The 14,894-nt window shown below is 42.4% G+C and overlaps 1 protein-coding gene across 1 annotated transcript in view; it reads right to left on the reverse strand.

The window, feature by feature from the left end:
• Positions 1-8,549, reverse strand: part of LOC146392701 (integrin alpha-6-like) — a 33,408-nt gene extending 24,859 nt beyond the window's left edge. Inside the window, exon 1 of the mRNA XM_084952049.1 lies at positions 6,622-8,549. Within this exon, the coding sequence (XP_084808175.1) occupies positions 6,622-6,997 (376 nt within the window). The 5' untranslated portion in view covers positions 6,998-8,549. The remainder of the gene's footprint in view (positions 1-6,621) is intronic.
• Between the last annotated feature and the right edge of the window lie 6,345 nt (positions 8,550-14,894).

Genomic DNA, 14,894 nt, shown 5'->3' on the forward strand with positions numbered 1-14,894 from the left:
TTCCTAACAATAGGAATGAAATCCCAACTCCCAGCGCAGTGCTACACCAGCCGCACCTCCGTACCATAGCAAAGTACATCCCAGAGCTAGACCCTAAAGCCGAAATACTCCTGCTACTAGGGCGAGACATTTTACAGGCACACAAGGTCAGGCAGAGAATTAACGGCCCCCATAATGCCCCCTTCGCCCAGCGCCTAGACCTAGGGTGGGTTGTAGTTGGGGAGGTCTGTCTGGGTAATGTTCATAGGCCTACAGTCAGCACCCTGAAGACAGTCGTTCTGGAAAATGGCCGCCCTACAGTTTTCAAACCATGCAATAGCCTTCTGCAACTCAAAGAAATGCCACACACAAACAGGCCAGGTAAAGCGCCCGAACAAACTCTGGGTCAAACGGTTTTTAACCGGACAGATAACGACAACAAACCAGCTCACTCAATACAGGACACTCTCTTTCTAAAAATGATGGACAAACAGAGACGTGGACAACAGTTGGGTCACCCCACTTCCATTTAAGGAACCCCGCCAGCAATTACCAAACAACAGACAGCAGGCGGCCACAAGGTTCTCCTCCTTAAAACGCACCCTTAATAGGAAACCTGAAATGCGGGAGCATTATGTGGCCTTCATGAAAAAAATCCTCTCCAATGGTCACGCTGAGGTGGCCCCCCCACTGGAAAAGGGAGAAGAGTGTTGGTATCTTCCAACATTTGGAGTCTACCACCCACAAAAACCCAATCAGATCAGGGTTGTCTTCGATTCTAGCGCCCAGTATTTGGGTGTCTCACTTAGCAATGTCCTCCTTACTGGCCCTGATTTAAACAACACACTTGTCGGAGTTCTTCTCCGCTTCCGGACAGAAAGTGTTGCAATCATGGCAGATATACAGCAAATGTTTCACTGTTTTATGGTACGCGAAGACCACCGCAACTTCCTCCGTTTTCTGTGGCATAGGGACAACGACCTAAACAACGAAGTTGTCGAGTACCGGATGAAAGTCCACGTGTTTGGCAACTCAACATCCCCCGCTGTTGCCATTTATGGACTACGCAAGGCCATCAGAGCAGGTTCGAAAGACTATGGTGCAGATACAGTAAAGTTCGTGGAGAGGCACTTTTACGTAGATGACGGCTTGATCTCTGTCCCCTCTCCTGCTGAGGCTATAGACTTGCTTCAAAGAACACAAGCCTCACTCGCTGAATCCAACCTACGCCTGCATAAGTTTGTTTCCAACTCTCAGGCAGTTATGCAGGCCTTCTGCCCAGAAGATTGTGCTCCTGTCATTAAAAACTTAGATTTAAGTGGTGAAGAGACACAATCCCAGTGAAGCCTTGGACTCATTTGGGAAATAACAAGAGACACATTCACTTATTCAGTGGCCACCTCAAGCAAGCCATTCACTCGCCGTGGCGTATTGTCCTCTGTCAATAGCGTCTTCGATCCCCTGGGCCTATTGGCACCCGTTACAATCCAAGGAAGGGCCCTACTCAGAGAGCTTACTACGGAATGTTCAGATTGGGACGTACCCCTTCCAGAGGACAAACAAAGCAGATGGGAAACGTGGAGAAATTCCCTTCAGGATCTAAGAGAACTACATGTTCCCAGAACCTACACATCCACCTCACTAAGTCGAGCAAAGCAAAAGGAACTGTGTTTATTCTCAGATGCATCTACTAAGGCCATAGGAGCTGTAGCCTACTTAAAGGCAGTTCAAACAGATGGGAAGGTTGAGGTTGGGTTCATAATGGGCAAAGCAAAACTAGCCCCCCTGTCAGAACCTACAATACCAAGACTTGAACTATGTGCAGCCGTCTTGGCAGCAGAAATGGCTGACCTCATTCAAGATGAGTTGGACTTAGACTTTGATGCAGTGCACTTCTATACGGACAGTAAGGTAGTGCTTGGCTACATCTGTAATGAGTCAAAAAGGTTTTACACATACGTTCACAACAGAGTACAGCGCATTCGCCAGTCATCAAAGCCAGAACAGTGGCATTATGTGCGCACAGAGGAAAATCCAGCAGACCATGCGTCTAGGTCACTGTCGGCATTCCAACTAAAAAAGTCCACCTGGTTCACCGGACCACCCTTCATCCACCGTCCTGCCGCAGAGACAACACAACTGAGTGGAACGTTTGACCTGATTGAACCAGATAAGGACTCAGAAATTAGACCAGAAGTAAAAACTTACGTCACTCACCTCCAAGTACTCATCTGTGAGCGTTTTGAGCACTTTTCTACTTTTAAGTCTTTAGTCAGAGCCATAGCAAATCTTATCCACATTGCAAGGTCCTTCAATGGGACTACTCCAAACAAAAAATGCAAAGGCTGGCACAAATGTCATCTGCCTCAAACTCCAGAGGAGATTGGTCAAGCAAAAACTGTCATCTTCAAAGAGACACAGAAGGCATACTTTGAGAAGGAACTTTCTGCCCTTGATGCTGGCAAGCCAATCTCAAAACAGAGCCCCCTCAAGAAGCTCAGCCCAATGTTACAGGACAGTCTCATTTCTGTTGGAGGCCGACTCAAACACGCAGAAATTGAGAGTGTTGAAAAGAGCCCAGTAATTCTTCCAAGAAACAGTCACATCTCCCTTCTGCTCACTCGCCATTACCACGAGCTAACAAGGCACCAAGGTCGTCATTTGACGGAAGGAGCAATCAGAGCTGCTGGGCTGTGGCTTTTAGGCGGCAAAAAACTAGTCAATTCAGTAATCCACAAATGTTTAACCTGCCGCAAACTACGTGGAAAACAAGAACAACAACTCATGGCGGACCTACCACCTGAACGCCTAAAAACTTGTCCTCCTTTCACCTACGTTGGCCTTGAGGTCTTCGGACCGTGGTCCATAACAACCAGGCGTACCAGGGGCGGAGTAGCTGAAAGTAAGCGGTGGGCCATCATGTTTACCTGCATGAGTTCGAGAGCTGTGCATATTGAGGTAATCGAATCTCTGGACACATCCAGCTGCATAAACGCCCTCCGCCGCTTCTTCGCTCTGAGAGGCCCCGCCAAACAGCTGCTATCTGACCGTGGCACCAATTTTATTAGCACTTCAAAGGAACTTGGAATGGATAAATCACTCCAACAGTACCTAACTATCCAAGGCTGCAGTTGGGAGTTTAATCCACCACATGCATCCCACATGGGAGGCTCTTGGGAGCGCATGATCGGAGTCGCCCGCAGAATCCTAGACTCCATGCTACTACAAAATAAGATTCAACTGACTCACGACGTGTTATGCACACTCATGGCTGAGGTTACAGCCATAATAAATGCAAGGCCGCTCGTCCCAGTGTCCTCTGATCCAGTCCTTTCATCCTATCCCCTTCAATGCTCCTTACGCAGAAATCTTGCCTCCTATCCCCACCTGGAGACTTTTCGGATAAAGACCTCCACAACAAACAATGGAGACGGGTCCAAGCCCTTTCCAACCAGTTCTGGACACGCTGGAGGCGAGAGTATCTACCCACATTGCAGCAAAGGCAGAAATGGACTGGGTCGCGCAGAAACCTCCAAGTTGGTGACCTGGTTCTGCTCAAGGACAAGCAGGTTGCACGAAACAGCTGGCCCATGGCCAGGGTCACTGCCACATTCCCAAGCAAGGACGATCGAGTAAGGAAAATTGAGGTAAAGACATGCAATCAAGGGTGCATAAAGACATTTATGCGACCAGTTACAAAAGTTATCCTCCTCATGCCAAAGGACTAAATGCATAATGTTTGTTTAGCATAGTGGCCTCCCGAGGCCAGGCGGGGAGTGTGTTGCCCTTAAGGCATTTCTCTGAATAAATAGGTTCATAAGTTTGAAATAAATAATTCTAAAAAGATTTGCCATTAAAAAAATTAATATGTGTTGTTAAAATGAATAATTCATGCTTTACATATGTTTTGGTTAAAAGGAAAATATCGGTAAAATGTATTTCCTGTTCTGGCGGGGCACTTCCGGTTCCGGTCAAGCACTTCCGGTTTTGGTCAAGCACTCGGTTTTGCGGAGAATCAGGCTCCTCATGCTAAAGGCAGTATGGAGATGTAATCAAATGCCATCTACTCCGAATTATCAGGCTGGAACGCCGTAAGTTACTTTATATGACAGTTCATACAGATAGCTTCGGATATTAATGTATATTTTGCTAACATGAATGTTTTAGTGAGAGTAATGCACTTTATTGATGTAAACATGCTTCTGCCTGTTGAGATGGAGTTTATTTTCTGTCATTTCAGTTTTCACCACATGTTCATGGAGACAATTAAACAAGCTGCAACTAAACTCCAGGGTCTTCATTTGTGGTTTAACTCGGTGTCACCAACATCCTCGTTGAAAACACTACAATCAGAATTGTTGTCTTAAGGCCAAGAAAGATGCCAAGCGGATTTATTTTACCAAGTGGATCATCATGGCCTTGCCATATTGGTCCATTTGATTGACCTTTATTATAATTATGTATTATAATAAGCGGACAAAAACACTGCCTTTTATATGGATGCAAACGCACGTTGCAACTTCTTATCTGGTGCGCGTCTTTTATTTTGACCGCGAATGCGCACATGCGGACCACTTATGTGCACCCATGTAAATAACATAATGTTCTGCCGGGTGTGTTGTTGGTTTTCCCTCGATTTCTGAGTCGACAAGCGCCTTTGTTACTGGGACCAGTCATTTTAAGAAAGGCCCCCATTAGAACCCATGAGAAATGCAAGAAATGCATTATTGCTCAGTCTGCAATATCTTTCCCAGAACAAACACCAATTGCAAATAACATACTAAAAATAAACCTGAAAATCAGTTTAAAACAGCGTACTATGTTGCAAAGAGTGAACTACCACTGGCAAAATTTAGCAGTCTTTGCAAACTTCAAAAAGCAAATGGCCTAGATCTTGGTTCCACTTGCCTCTTACCCCTGACTTCAGTGGAAATTTCAAATTCAGGATCTGACACAGACTGATTCATGTCCTACACAGTTCTTACAAGTTCATAGAAATTTCTGTTCAATTAGAACCAAGTATTTGAGTTGATGATTGTAATTTTTATACAATGTTGTAATTTGTTTTTCAACAATTTTTTGATTAATGTTTTGTTTCCGTTACAATATTATACTTTAATGTATAATATTGTAAAGGAAACAAAACGGGAAACAAAACATCAATCAAAAAATTGCTCTCTTTTTTATTCGGGCTACTTAAACTTATTTTGGGCTACAAAAAACTGAAGAGTCCCTGCCCGAAGGGCTACCAGGGATTTTGAAATTTTGCGAGCCCTGATATTTATAATTTTAATAAATGACAAATTAAAAAGGCATGAACATTTTTTTTTTGTATCGAAAAAATATCGAACCGTGACACCAAAGTATCGAACCGAACCGAACCGTGAATTTTGTGTATCGTTGCACCCTTACTAACAAATAATGTTTTCGTATTTACATTAATGTAAAATATAATCAGAGATGGGCAGTAACGCATTACTTGTAACGTATTACTGTAATCCGATTACTTTTTTCGAGTAACGAGTAAAGTAAGGGATTACTATTGCAAAAACGGTAATTAGATTACGGTTACTTTCCCGTAAGCACGCTGCGTTACTGCGTTACTAAAACCGTGATTTTCTTGCGAGAGTGTCTCATGACAATGACGTAAGCGAGTGCGACGTTCGTGGCAACAGCTGTGTGCAGATCAACAATGGATAATGTATGAGCGTGCAGCGTTTAAAGCGTGGAAGTACTGACCTTACTTTGAGTTTGATTCCATAAAAAGTGACAAAAACATTAGCGTCTGCTGTTCACTGCGTGGGAAGAAAACCCCTTAACTTCCGAGCAAGCACCGAGTGCGCTACCACGTAATGTGAAATTCACAGAAAAACTCGCGGATTCTTCAACTGACCGCTGCGGCACACCTGCACCAGGGTAAACCTCCGCCTACGCTATTCCTGCTGTACAGGTGAAAATAGAGCAACAGGACTGCTAGTCTTTGATTTTATTTATTTTCTGCTGTGTTTTACTTGCATTTATTTGAAAGAGTGAGTGTAAACACAAAAAACAATTTTATTTTATGTGCTGGAATGTGCAGAAAATAGGTTTAAATGTTAAACAAATTTCTTCCAGTCAGTAAATGTTGCATATAATTAAATTTTTGCTTGATGCATAAAGTTAAACGATTAAAACTAATAAAACAAGTTTTAAAAAGAGACTTTTCCATTTGATTACATTTTGTATGATGGATTATGCAGAAAACGTTGAATTGGGCTGAAAGATCTATTTATCACCTATTCATGTTGTAAATCGTGTTTTTAAAAAGTAACTAAGTAATTAATTACTTTTGAAAATAAGTAATCAGTAAAGTAACGGGATTACTTTTTTGGGGAAGTAATCAGTAATTAGTTACTGATTACTTTTTTCAAGTAACTTGACCAACACTGAATATAATAAGAGATTTTCGTGTGTGTTTATAGTTTTTTCAAATTATTCATGTAGCCATAAAAACAATACACCAATACTAACAGTCTCAATAAGGTGAATTAAAGCATGAAGAAAATTTTCTGCACAAAGATTTCTGCAATTAGAAGTTTAAATTTTACATTATTAAACACGCTAATTTAAAATTGTTATTTTGATAAAGTTGTGAATACATACCTATGTCCACTTTTGTTCCTTCACCAAACAGGATCTCTCCACATGTCACCACCGCACAGTAGTACGTCCCAGCGTCAGATGAGTTTGTTATAGTTTTGGACAGACTGTAGTCACATCTCCCGTCCTCTTTTTTTCTGATACTGCCGTGGTAAATGATGCCTGGATGGGATTCGGATGCTCCTTTAAACCACTGCACTTTGTCTTCATCTGGACACTGATCTGTGTCCTTTTTGTTTTCAGAGAGAAGTGAACACTGCAGAGTCATTGTATCACCCAGATGGACTGAATTCACATCTGGAGTTTGTTTTACTGTGAAAAATTTATGCTGGGTTTTAGGATCTGTAGGAATTTGAAAAAGACATGAAATTGTATCCATTGTAGTTGTTTAGGTTTTGACACACACTTTTACAGAGTGATAATATAATGTTTAACAGTGGTTGAATACTTTCACAGTTACTAAAAGCGACGTGTTGTGATTTACTAGTGAAAAAAGCTTTATTCTATATATTTTTTTGTTTACACAGGCCATCTTCTGTTCAAAGTGACTTACAGATTCAAACCAAATTCAATATTTTTTATACTAAATAATCAAAGTGACAAAACTTAACCTGACATTCTCAAAAATCAGAGACTAGCAAGTATGTTCTGACTTGACATAGAAAATATAAAAAGAGGCCACCACAGACAAATACTGATTGTCTGGATAAAAACTGACAGCAGGATGTTTGTGCAGTGTGCAACTCTGGATGGCATTACCTTGGCCTCCAGTAACGCTGTGAGGAACCTTGGAGTCATTTTTGACCAGGACATGTCCTTCAACGCACATATTAAACAAATATGTAAGACTGCTTTCTTCCATTTGCGCAACATCTCTAAAATTAGAAATATCCTGTCTCAGAGTGACGCTGAAAAACTAGTTCATGCATTTATTACTTCCAGGCTGGACTACTGTAATTCATTATTATCAGGATGTCCAAAAAACTCACTGAAAAGCCTTCAACTAATCCAAAATGCTGCAGCAAGAGTACTGACAGGGACTAGAAGGAGAGAGCATATTTCTCCTGTTTTGGCTTCCCTTCATTGGCTTCCTGTTAAGTCCAGAATTGAATTCAAAATCCTGCTCCTCACATACAAGGTCTTAAATAATCAGGCCCCATCTTATCTTAATGACCTTGTAGTACCATATCACCCTATTAGAGCACTTCGCTCTCGCTCTGCAGGCCTACTTGTTGTTCCTAGAGTATTTAAAAGTAGAATGGGAGGCAGAGCCTTCAGTTTTCAGGCCCCTCTTCTGTGGAACCAGCTTCCAGTTTGGATTCGGGAGACAGACACTATCTCTACTTTTAAGATTAGGCTTAAAACTTTCCTTTTTGCTAAAGCATATAGTTAGGGCTGGACCAGGTGACCCTGAATCCTCCCTTAGTTATGCTGCAATAGACGTAGGCTGCCGGGGGATTCCCATGATGCATTGAGTTTTTCCTTTCCAGTCACCTTTCTCACTCACTATGTATTAATAGACCTCTCTGCATTGAATCATATCTGTTATTAACCTCTGTCTCTCTTCCGCAGCATGTCTTTTATCCTGTCTTCCTTCTCTCACCCCAACCGGTCGCAGCAGATGGCCGCCCCTCCCTGAGCCTGGTTCTGCCGGAGGTTTCTTCCTGTTAAAAGGGAGTTTTTCCTTCCCACTGTCGCCAAAGTGCTTGCTCATAGGGGGTCATATGATTGTTGGGTTTTTCTCTGTATCTATGAAGCGCCTTGAGGCGACTTTTGTTGTGATTTGGCGCTATTAAATAAAATTGAATTGAATTGAATTGAAAATAGTTTATTTTTGGCAAGATCATCATTTTTATAGCGGCGACCCTTCCCATGAGTGATATGGGTAAAGATTTCCATCTAGCCAGGTCGCCTTCTACTGTCTTTAAAAGTGGGATGTGGTTTAATTTAGTTAATTCTGAAAGTTTAGGAGAGACATTAATACCTAAATATTTTATATTTCCACATTGCAGTGGGGAAGGAGAAGAATTATGGAAGGAGCAATTAATCGGAAGAACTGTTGATTTCGACCAGTTAATTGAATAATCTGAGACACTTGAGAAGGAATTTATCAATGCAATTACCCCAGAGATATTGGTTTGTGAGTTTTGGAGAAAAAGTAACACATCATCTGCATAAAGGCTGATTTTATGTTCTATATTCTTACATTTTATGCCCTTAATTGTTGTAGCCTATCTAATTGCTGCTGCTAATGGCTCAATAAAAATTGCAAACAGTGAAGGGGAGAGTGGGCATCCCTGTCTGGTGCCCCTCAGAAGAGAGAAGCGGGAGGATGTTTGGTCATTTGTTCTGACACAAGCTGTTGGGGAGTTATATAATATTTTTAACCAGTTTATGAAAGAGGGTCCAAAACCAAATTTATGTAAAGTTGCAAATAGAAATTTCCAGTTAACTCTGTCAAATGCTTTTTCTGCATCTAAAGAAAATATTATGGTTTCAGTGTTTTTACTGCATGAGTAGTCTATTAAATTAAGTAATCTACGTGTATTTGTTGATGAGTGCCTACCTTTTATAAAACCAGTTTGGTCAGGATGAATTAAAAGGGGGGTTATTTTCTCTAATCTCTTTGAGAGAGCTTTGCAGATTATTTTAAGGTCTACATTAATAAGGGATATTGGACGATAGCTTGAGGGATATACAGGGTCTTTGCCTGGTTTTTGTAAGAGACTGATATTTGCAGAGTTCATATTTGGTGGTAGTCTACCATTTTCTTTGATTTCCTGCAACATCCTGTGAAAAACTGGTGCCAGAATTGTCCAGAATTCTTTGTAAAAATCTGTTGGAAAACCGTCTGGACCTGGAGCCTTATTATTGGCCATACTTATCAGAGCTTCCTGGAGTTCACCTGGCGTCAGTGGCGAATCCAGTGCCATTGCTTGGGTGTCTAATAATTTTGGAAGAGTTATGTTGTCGAGAAATTGATCAATTTCGTTTTTAGATGGGTTTATTTGTGGTGTATATAAAGTGTCATAGAAATCCCTAAAAATTTTATTTATTTTTTTAGGATCATATATTGTATTCCCAGATAAATCTTTAACAGCACATATAGTTGTTTTTTCTTTATTGATTTTTAACTGGTTAGCAAGAAATTGTCCGGATTTGTTACCGTGTTCATAATTTTGCAGGCGAAGTCTTTGTACTAAGAATTTAGTCTTTTTATTAATAATTTCATTTAATTCTAGTTTTGTCTTGCGTATTTTGTTTAATATTTCTTGATCTTGGTTTGACACATAGGCTTTTTCTAAGGATTTGATGTTTTTCTCTAGTTCCTGAATTTTTTTGTTTTCTTCTTTCTTGTTATGTGATGAGAAAGAGATTATTTTACCTCTCATCACGGCTTTCCCTGCTTCCCAGAGGACAGATGCTGATGTTCCAGGAATGTCATTAAAGCCTAAATATAGAGTCCATTCTTTTTTAAAGTATTTGATAAACTCTTCGTCTTTGAGCAGTGATGTATTAAATCTCCAGTTTTTTCTTGGTGTAGTATTATTCATCTGTATTAGTGTTAAAGATACAGGAGCATGATCGCTGACAGCTATAGGATGAATCTCAGTGTCTGTAATGTTACTCAGCAGTGAGCTGCTGACCAGAAAATAATCCAGACGAGAGTAGGAGTGATGGACATGTGAGAAGAAAGAATATTCCTTACTGTTGGGGTGAAGGGAGCGCCATGCATCGCAAAGACCAAAGTCGCTCATATACTGTTTGATTATATTTGTGGACTGCCAGTTACGCTGAGTTCCTGCTGTATTGAGCCTATCCATTTCTTCATTTAGTCCCAGGTTGAGGTCTCCCCCCAGAACAATTGTGCAGTCTAGGTGTTCGGAGAGTGTACTAAAAAAAACGTGGAAGAATGAGGGGTCATCAACATTTGGACCATATATACTTACAATACCTAGCTTTTGGTTAAGTATAGATAGTTTGACGATTAGGAATCTGCCCTCTGGATCTATAACTGTATCGAGTACTGTGAAATTAATATTTTTATGTATTAGAATTGCTACTCCTCTTTGTCTAGAATTATAACAGGCTGAGAACACATTAGGAAACTCAGGTGTTTTAAGTTTATTCAAACCTGTGACAGGCATGTGGGTTTCTTGTAATAAAACAACGTCTGCCTGTAATTTTTTAAGTTGGTTAAGTATTTTTAACCTTTTTTCCCTAGAGCCAGCTCCATGCACATTCCATGTAACAAATCTTAGCATGACCATAGTTGTGTGTTTGTGGCTAATGATGTACGCTGTGTGTCTCGCTTAGACGGGTGAGGAAAATGGAAACACATCATTTTTTTATTTTTTTTTATTTTTGGTAAGTAAAGAGAAGAAAATGCGCGGCAAGAAGCTCCATAGGTCTGACTATGTGTGTGCATAATAACTAATATGAGCAAATGTGTGCATGTGTCCTATATCTGTGTGCGCTGTGTGGCTGTTGTAAATGTGTTGCCTTTAAACGCATGTGTGTGCGTGATCGTGCAGAGTAAGCATGTAGAAATAGACAGTGTCGTTTGTGGATGGATAGAGAAACAGGTGATCGACATAGTGATAGAAAAGAGAAGCAAATAAACCAAAGAGCAAGGTGCGCGACAAGAGAGAGAGAGGGAAAAAGAAATAAAAACAGAAACATTCCAATTAAAGCATTGGCAGAGAGTGACGGTGACGTTATACTAAATTAGCAAACTGAAATTACATAGTTAAGCAAAAGTTAATACAAGAGAGTGTGAGTGAAGAGAATAGTGTAGCGGATTCTTATCTGGTGTGCGGTCAATACAGCCATGGAGTGGTGCCAGGGTCGCGGTTGAGCTGTCCGTCCACGTAGAGCCGGTCCACGGTGATGACAGCCCGGGAGCCTTTCTGGATAAAACTACGTCGGACTGGGAAGAGGACCCTGCGTCGTTCCAGGATCTCTCTGGGGAACTGATCGTTCACGCTGAAATCCGTTCCTTTCAGCTCTCTGCCGCGACTCTTCACCTGCTCCTTCTGCTTGAAGTGGCCGAATTTGGCTACAATAGGACGTGGTCTCCCACTTCCTGTCTTCGGAGCCCCTATGCGATGCACTCTATCGAACCCTATGTTTTTCACCGTGTCCTCCGGCAGCTTCAGGTGGATTTTAATGAAGCTTCTCACGGTCGTTTCCGGGTCCTCTCCGGCAGACTCTGGAATACCAGAAAACACCAGATTATCTCTCATGCTACGGGCTTGTAAATCTATAACAGTCTCTTTTATTTTTTTATTTTCTATGTTTAATTGGGTCACATTTTCGGTTAGAGATTTGATCGAGTCCCGTAGCGTGGCGTTTTCCGCAGCAAGTGTTTCCACCTGCCGCTGGCTGAACTCCAGGGATTCTTTTAGAGATTTAAATTCCCGGTGTAAGATCTCCACCAGGGACAGCCTTGCATCGAAACTGGACAATCGCTTATCGATTGACTCCAGGATGTCGACGACATCTTTGCCGGCAGGCGATGTTGTGCCGGGGGAGTCTGCCGGGCGATATCTTTTAGATGACGGCGTCTCAGCTTTGGCCGGGGAAGACGCGCTCTGGGCCTTCTTCATTACTAAATCTTCAAAGCACCGGTCGATGTATTCTTGGAGAGCGTCTAAACTCTCCTCGTTGTCCTCCAGGGTGTTAGAGATGATAGGACAGATGTTGTTAGTTATATGACAGTTGGTTAGTTTATTTGGCAATACTGAAGTTTAAAGAAACTTTGTTAAATTCTATGCTACCATTCGCTTTTTTTTTTTTTCCGCCAAATCTCCGGCGTCTGACGTCACCTACAACATGGGTCGCTTACCTTTCCCCGTCACTTCCGTCACTTACCTCTCCTTCCGACTGTGAGAAGCTCACTAAGATTATTAAATTCCTCTTTTAGTATTTCAGTTGTCATAAAGCCCTTCTCAGTTTGTCAAGGGACAGTTCTAACCAACCTGCATAGAGGTGTGTTCAGGTAGCTAAGTCTCAGAATGACTGCTCTCCTCATATTACATTGACTTGTTATGCTGCTGCTGCTGGTGACGGGTCCTGTTTATGACTGTTCAACTGGTCACTGAGTCACGGACCATAAACTTTATGTTTTCTTTTTGGGGCTCATAGCCCACCTGAGGGTGACTAGTGTTCTTGGTCGCCCCAGACGTATTTGTTTAAATGTTTATCGGCTGTTATTTTTATTTACTTCCATACCCCCCTATTTTACTTACAGCCAGCCTTCCAAATATTGTCCACTCGGTATTGAACTCCTGGTTTTAATAATAAGTTACCCCACTGTTATATGTCTGATACATACTGCATGATGGCGAATAAGTACCAAAGGGCCCTTACCTTAATGACCTGGAATGTAAAGGGCCTTAATTATCCAATTAAAAAGAAGAAGATCATGACATTTATCAAATCAAAAAAAGTTGACATTGTCTTTCTTCAAGAGACTCACTTGTCTCCCCAAGAGTCAGAAATACTTTGCCGTGATTGGGTGGGTCAGGTGTTTTTTTTGTGTGGCAGCAGTCAATCTTTATTTATAAAGCACTTTTCATACAAAAATGTAGCACAAAGTGCTTTACATGGTTAAAAGCAGCCCACCCCACCCCGCCCTCCAACTCACTCCCCACACTCTCATTAACATAAACGATCATGGATACATACCCCCCTCGCACACACCCACACACACACTTAAAGAGTAAAATTGGGCTGGGCACACATGAGCCAGGTGAGGAAACACTATCACAGGGAGCCGTCTGCACCGGGAGCCGGTCACAGACCGCAGCCACCAGGCTGGGCACACAGCAGGAGGGAGGCAAAGATGCCCCCCCCACATTGCTACTCTTGGCTGAGATTCAAGGCCATAGGATGATTTTAAGCAACATCTATGCACCAAACATTGACGACCCCCCCTTTTTTGGAAACTTGGAATGCAAAATTAGTGATATTGGCGACTACCCAATCCTGATAGTGTCATGGTTCTGGGTCGGTTCGACCCAGCATTTTGAGTTCCTTATGTTTTGGTTTATTTTTGAATGATGGATTGTTCTTTATGTTTCTCTGGTGCTTTGATTTTTATTATTATGAATCTGTGTTTCTGTATTAGGATTAATGTTCGGGTTGTATTTCGTTGTTATTGCAGGTTTAGTTCAGTGTCTTGTCTGTCTCACTCTGTCGAGTCCGTGTCCTAGTAAAGTGTGTCTTGTTTCCTGCTTTACTTTGGAGGTTCATGTTCCTGTCTTATGTCTGTGTGTCTAGCTTTGCTCCCCGTGTCTCGTTAAGTGTAATTTCTCCCGGCTGTGTTCCCACCTGTTCCTCGTTCCCTCTTATTCCTGCCTCAGTATTTATAGTGCGTGTCCTCCAGTGTTCAGCGTCGCGTCGTTAACGTCTTCTGCCCTCACTCCATCTGTGTGTTCTGTTTGCCAGCCTGCCAACCTGTCTACTTATTCGCTACTCCCAGTTTAGTTAGTGTTTTTCTGTTCTGCTTCATCCCAGCAATAAAGCTGTGTATTTTGAGTTTCTTCCGCCTCCTTGAGTCCTGCATTTTGGGTCCTCTCTTCCTGCCTACCTACACGCAGCCATGACAGAACGACGCGACCACAAAATGGATCCAGCGGACTCAGTGAGGAGGCGCCGCTCGGCTTTTGATGGGACCCGGCTGGTTCTTGGGGGTCCTCTGTGTAGCCGGTTGCCTTCATTTGCCACTAACCCCTCTACTCACTCTTCCGTTTCCTCCCCACTGTCGACGCCTGCAACCTGGACCCGAGGAAAGCGCCCGAGGCGGCACCGGGAGGAATACTATGCACCTGCGAGCAGGAAGCTCACACCAGCACAGGTGTTTTATAAGATGCTGGGGATTATCATTGTTCCCCCCAGTGTATCCAACATTTCCACACCGCAGCAGGAGCAACCGCAGCAGAGTTTGTCCACGCCACCGCAGCAGCCGGGTTTTTTCACATCACCTTCAGCCTGCCCTGCTCCCTATTCAACAGGGAAGTGGCAGATGCCCCGCCAGCATTCACAGCTCCAGCGGGAGCCTGGATTTCTTTCTGTACAGCTGGCTAGGGTGAGTGGTGGGGCTACTCTTTTGGCTCCTGCTGAAATAAAAACTGTTAATTCCGGGCCGGCTTGTTGTGTAAGCGGCACAGGAGATGAAAGGACTGCTTGTTATAAGGACAATTATACCGACTCATTGAGCCATACAAACTGTGTCACTCCTGCTCCTTTTGAGCCTATCAATGAAACCAGGA

This window comes from Perissodus microlepis, chromosome 2 (genome assembly GCF_051167445.1).
Source record: "Perissodus microlepis isolate ML-2025 ecotype Zambia chromosome 2, ASM5116744v1, whole genome shotgun sequence".
Lineage (NCBI taxonomy): Eukaryota > Metazoa > Chordata > Actinopteri > Cichliformes > Cichlidae > Perissodus > Perissodus microlepis.